Here is a 6000-nt window from a genome sequence, read left to right as displayed (position 1 = left end):
AAAAAAAAAAAAAAAAAATCCTTGGAAAAAATAGTAAAAAAAAATACAAACTTTGCGATATTAATATTTAAAATAGTTGTAAAATTTGTGTCAAGAAGAATTAAATATACCGTTATGGATATACACAGTATATCGAATCGAATTAAATATATGGATATACGTCTTGACCTTCAGCAACTAAAATTTGCTGCGGCAACTTGAAATAAAGCAAAACTGATACATGCATGTATGCTGATAAAGAAATGTACCAGGACTAATTTGAAGTAGACATGTCTTGAGATGAGCTGGAAAATCAAATAGAAAATTAACTAAAAGAAAAACAGAAAAAAAATACGAAAAAAAATAAAAAAAATATGAAAACACAAAAAGAAGACATAAATAATTATATAAGAACACAAAATAATCTCAATCACTCACTCATACACTCTAACACCACATTTGTATCTACAGGCATGGGTTTTTTGGTTTATTTAATGTAGTTTTTATTTGTTTTAAATGAATGTGCAGTTGGGCATTAAATGTGATAACAAAGTACATTAGTTCACAGGATACAAATATGTGGCATTTTGGTATTTCATAATAAATTATTAGTTTTTCAATAATTAAATAAATTATAACTATTGATTTACATTACTCCATCATACCTTAAGTGTGATGACCACATAAACTCCCTGGACATTTGTTGCCCTGTGATCAATCAACCTTGGTATATTATATGTAAAAATATATATACTTATCCACTATCAACAGAAATAATGAATTTATCTTACAGAATACAAAGAATACACCAACCTCATACAGCTTGTATATTTATCTATTTAAACCGTCCTGTAGCATTAATGTATTTATGCACACACTCCATCAATTGGTTGTTCTGTAAATCACTATTACTAGTGTTTCCATTTAGAATAGTACTTAAAGATATTGTATTATGGAAATCTACATTATTTAATATAAGATCCTGCATACAAGTTTGTCGTTATTCTGTATAGAGAGGACATTCAAAAAAGAAATGATAAGAGTTTCCAAATGTATGACTACAAGGACAGTTTGGACTATATTTCAAGTGATCTTTAAACAGATCATAGTTATGTTGACTAGCACCATTTCTTAATTGACACATTGATATATGACTTTTTCGTGAACCAGAGTATTTAAATACAGTTGTAAATACATTTTGTTCTGTGTCACCTACAATTATCTTTTATATTTATCTTTTAAAAGTAATAATATTTGTAATATGAGTAAGGTTATTATTGGCACTGTTCCATATGTTCATCATACTGGGGAAAAAACTATTAGCATATAGCGTGGTTCTAGGAAGGGGCACATTGAAAATTCTTGAGTGCCTAAGATTGTGTGTATTTTCTTCTGGGTTTAATATATATGGTTGAATAATTTCATGTAGATAATTTGGGGTTATTTTGTGTGTTATTTTAAGAAGAAGATGTGTTTATGTTTATCCCTCCTATTCTGTAAACTTTCCCATCCTATTACTTTATATAATATAATATAATACGACAAAATCTTGCTCCGTAGTTTGTATTGAAATTTCTCTGAATTCTGACCATAATTGAAAACCACGAAAATCGTATTCAGTAAAAACAAAATGTTTATCTTGGTAAAGTTCATATTTTCCCATAGTACTGCTGCCTCCAGACGAAAACTAAATTAAATAATAAGGGCAAAATTCAGCTAGTGAGGTAAGTCTGTACGCACGCATATCTACGCTCTTATCATGATGCAACACACTATTTGTTTTGTTACTTCTTTTGAATGGTACAGAGCGGAATCCCGCAAGAGCACCGCAGCAGGTGGTCATAAAGGAGGAGCCTATCTCAGATGACCAGCGTCCCCATATTGAACACGAACAGACATCACATCGGCGTAAGTATGTTTATATTGGTACACGGACCTACAATTATTGTACATCAAATTATCCCTAAGTATGACTTCGTTCTGTGATTTACATTTAATAACGTTGATAAATTCACTTATCTTGAATACAGATGAACCTTATAAAAAGGGTAAACATAGAGAAGCGCGCCGTGGAGACAAAAAGAGAAGAAAAAGGGAATCTTCCAGACCCGAATCAATGTCGAAAGTTGGATATCGTCATATTGAAGAGGGCAGTGGAAGTGAGATGTCTCCATGTTCATCCCAGCTACGTAAGTCCTTTAGTTTGTGATGACAAATCAGCCTTTCCAACAAATATGTGTTGTGTCGTTGGTTACATTGTCATTTCAATAAAGGAAAAGTATTGACAGAGTGGTAGGACACCCTGTTCAATTTTCTGATTAAGTAGCGTGCTTTTTATACACTCAATGAGTTAAAGTAAGTGAAATGTGTGATGTGTGCTGTAGTTTAGCAGGATTAGTTAAGGTAGCGTGGCGGACATACTATTACAAATCTGTTCACGTAATTACGTTACGTTAAGTTTGAATCTGCATTCGTCCTATTCTTAGTCCTTCGTGTATTACGAATATCTTTTACATGTTTTAACATATTCTGTATACAGTTTCATTGGATTATAGGCAAAACCAAATCGACCAGTTACGTCAATTGGAAAATCGAATGTATAAACTCCACATGACATATATTTCAGCAATAAAGCAAGAGACAATGATTTGCAATACAACAATAAAGAAAGAAGCAAGATCAGGACGACAGGACACGAGTTTCCAGCAACAAAGTAGGTGTTTATATCCAGGTATGTTTTAACTGTTTTCACAACCTTGTGAATAGTAGCTTTTAATCTATGTATGTTCGTAAAACAAAATAATTTTTAGTAGACAATTTGTGGAAAATTAATATTGAACTTAACTATTATTGCAAAAGTAAATGTATTTTGACGTAAACGACCCATATCAGTTACATGTGTTCCGCGAGAATACGATAAAGCGTGAGTACAACGTTATAACGTAAGTAATGTTTTGTAATGTGTATCCAGAAATAAAGCAGGAGATGACAATGGACAGCTCGACACTCAAGCTGGAAACAAGATCACGACCAACGGACACAAGTTCTCAGCTACACAGTAGGATTTTATTTTATATTATTACGATCAATCGCAAACAAGTCAGTGTTCCAAACATGTTTGATAGCTATTCATTGTATATATCTATCAATAAAATTAACCATTAATGTTTTTCATTCATGCATATCGCAAATTCTAACAACAATTGGTACTCTTACCAAAAAAGCGTTAAATTTGTGTATTTTTCTCCGATGGTATTACAATAGAAACATTTATCACCATTTCCATCAAATACTTTTGTTCTCAGCGACATTTAAATAGTACATGATTATTTAAAGTCAACGTGTCAGCAAACCAGAAAATAACGACTTACGTCAACGATATTTTAGAGTATTTGGAAAAGGTTCATTATAGGTACGTTTAAATGTTGATTTCTGGTCCTTATAACCGGATAATACAAACAGCATATGTACAAATTAGATCAGTATGGTCTTAAGCAATAGATTTTGCTGCAATCGGCTCTTTAACTAATAAAAATAAAAACAAGTTTCATAGCCTGTGATATGGTGTACCAATTTGGGTACTAATCATGACCGAAAGAAGAGCTATTTTTTTTTTGGAAAAAAGCACACGAGTAAAGAAGGTCTTTTTATACAATGATGCGTATTTTCAGGCATAACACTGGAGACTTATAACAAAAGTAGGAAGATTAATGAGTGAATAGGTCGTCTATTAAAACGACATAACATTATCAAGGTTAAAGCAATCAATCACCCGGATACATATAATCCAAAGGATTGATCCACATATTAAATATGATATATAGTTTGACGAATGAACAGCTTTGCAATTGTTTGTTTGTCACGAAAGTGAGCCATCATTTATGGTACTAATGTGTAAAAAATCCTGATAAAAGCTAAAACATAAATTAATATATTATATATATATTTATAAGTTCTTACAAACAAAAAAAGACTCGTCACCATAGAAAAATGAACTGGTGATGGTAGGATTAAAGTCAAATTTTCTCTCAGCGTGTCCTTCATCTACACTCTTTTACTATACTTAACAAATGTAAAACAAAATAAATAGAAAGACAATTAATGATAAAGTCCAGAAATATCTAGGTATCGTGAAATATTATGTATATAGATAACAGCATTTTGGATATAAATAAATCAAGTCAAGTCCTAAATTCTCTTTAAGGTCTTTTCTTGATTGACGTGTAGACTGTTTCAGGAGTTGAAAGTGCAGGCAGGTATATGCATTGACAGATAAGTGGTCAGGCAGAGGGTTAAAAAAAGAGCTAAATATGCTAGTATTGTGAAAGTTGCTATTAATCGCTCATGAATAGTAAATGTCCCATGGTTTGATTAACGTATTTCGGGATAATCTTATAGAGAGTTTAGTGTTGAGAGTTTAAAGTCGAGGTTCGGGAATGTGAGTCTCTGGAGAAAGAGGCAAGGGAAGGCCTTGACCGGAGGGCCAGGGATGGCACGTGTTGTGCATTATAACTAGGTCTTTAATGTTGCAACCCATATTATCTGTGTGCTTGAAGATTTGTTGTCGTGTTCCAAAACGATGCTAAAAAGTACATCTGACAAAATGTATAAAGGGAGAGAGAGTCTGCTGCAGGAAGGGGGTAAAGCATCTGATCTTCGCAGTCAAAATGCATTACAAGTTGATAAACAATGTCAACAACGCTGTGTTCAGCGTGTTATGAAACATGGTGAAAAAGGCTAAAAAATCAATTTATAAGAGCGTGATGTACTTTATTTTGTAGGTCTCGTTTCTGCTCCGGTAACACATGTGTAAAAAATACTTGCTTTAGTAAAAGAATAAACAAATCTTCCGGAAAACATTATGTGCTTATAAATGGCTGAAGTGAAAATTATTTTGACATGCAATTTTCATTTTGTTAATTACTTCCTAATGAAGTAAAAAAATATATGTTTTTTTGAGGTTATTTGACGTTATTACAATTGATGACGATAATGAAAGGCTGGACTACTACTTCAATCTTTCCAGGCAGTTTCTGCTCGTATGCAATATCTTACCCTGATTTAGTAAATCAACACGACAGCATCGTCATAAGCGTTCACCTATTAGTAGTACCTATATCATAATTTCTTGGTAAGATGTGAAGGGCGATTATTTTTTATTGTGCTCATAACTGCGTCTTGTTAGTTTGTCCCACTTAAAAAACGTGACAATACTTTACACGACGAGCATCTTCGACAAAGCAGAAATCGTAAACCCTTTTGGAACATTTAGTCTTATTCTTGTTGCCATTTTTTCTTTTTTCCCCCTAATGTTTCGGTATCATTATTCACTTTGTTTGACACTTCGAAATTTGTTTTAACCCAATGGACATTTCTATATGGTTAACACTGTCTCGAAAAGAATCTTAGTTGTGAAATGTCATATAATCACTTAATATCATCAATGAGGTCACTAAAATATAATTATTTTACGTCCGTCCGTCTCGGGTCTCTGCAAATGGAGTTCCTCAATTTAATGAATAATTGTATTAGCTTAAAATGGGAAATACAAATTGTAATACATCAAACTATCCCCTGTTCCATGTTTGCGAATTAATCCACACTTGGTTTGGGTAAGTTTGGTTTAGTATTGNCTTTAACGTCCTATCAACAGCTATGGCCTTTTAAGGACTGCCTCCCTTGCGTGCAAGTTGCATGTGTGTGGTGTATGCTAGTGTGTTTTTGTTTTAGTGTGCGATATGTTCGTGTTTGTCTCCCTGTGATAGCGCGGTATTGATGCCGACTTTATAGTGCTACCTCACTGAAACATACTTCAGACGACACCGAGCAGGACCACCCACCCTGTCACATTATACTGACAAAGGGCGAACCAGTCGTCACACTCCTAAATTGCTAAGCGTTAAGCAAGAATAGAAACTACCATTTTTACAGGCTCTGGTATGTCTCGGTCAGGGGCAACCCAGAGCCTTCCTCATAGGGGCAAACTAAAAGCCAAAAGTGAGGCATTGTCAAGGGAGACAT

At 33.4% G+C, this 6000-nt stretch overlaps 1 protein-coding gene across 1 annotated transcript in view; it reads left to right on the top strand.

The window, feature by feature from the left end:
* The window catches only part of LOC110453535 (uncharacterized protein DDB_G0271670-like), an 18879-nt gene extending 15838 nt beyond the window's left edge, over window positions 1–3041 (top strand). The window contains exons 9-11 of the mRNA XM_021502511.1: window positions 1786–1891; window positions 2606–2692; window positions 2951–3041. Coding sequence (XP_021358186.1) covers window positions 1786–1891; window positions 2606–2692; window positions 2951–3041 — 284 coding nt within the window. The remainder of the gene's footprint in view (window positions 1–1785; window positions 1892–2605; window positions 2693–2950) is intronic.
* Window positions 3042–6000: the final 2959 nt, after the last annotated feature.

The sequence above is a fragment of the Mizuhopecten yessoensis genome, unplaced genomic scaffold (genome assembly GCF_002113885.1).
Source record: "Mizuhopecten yessoensis strain PY_sf001 unplaced genomic scaffold, ASM211388v2 scaffold7443, whole genome shotgun sequence".
In the NCBI taxonomy this organism is placed as follows: Eukaryota; Metazoa; Mollusca; class Bivalvia; order Pectinida; family Pectinidae; genus Mizuhopecten; species Mizuhopecten yessoensis.
Note: the sequence above shows the minus strand (reverse complement) of the source record. Positions and strands in the feature narration are given on the sequence as shown.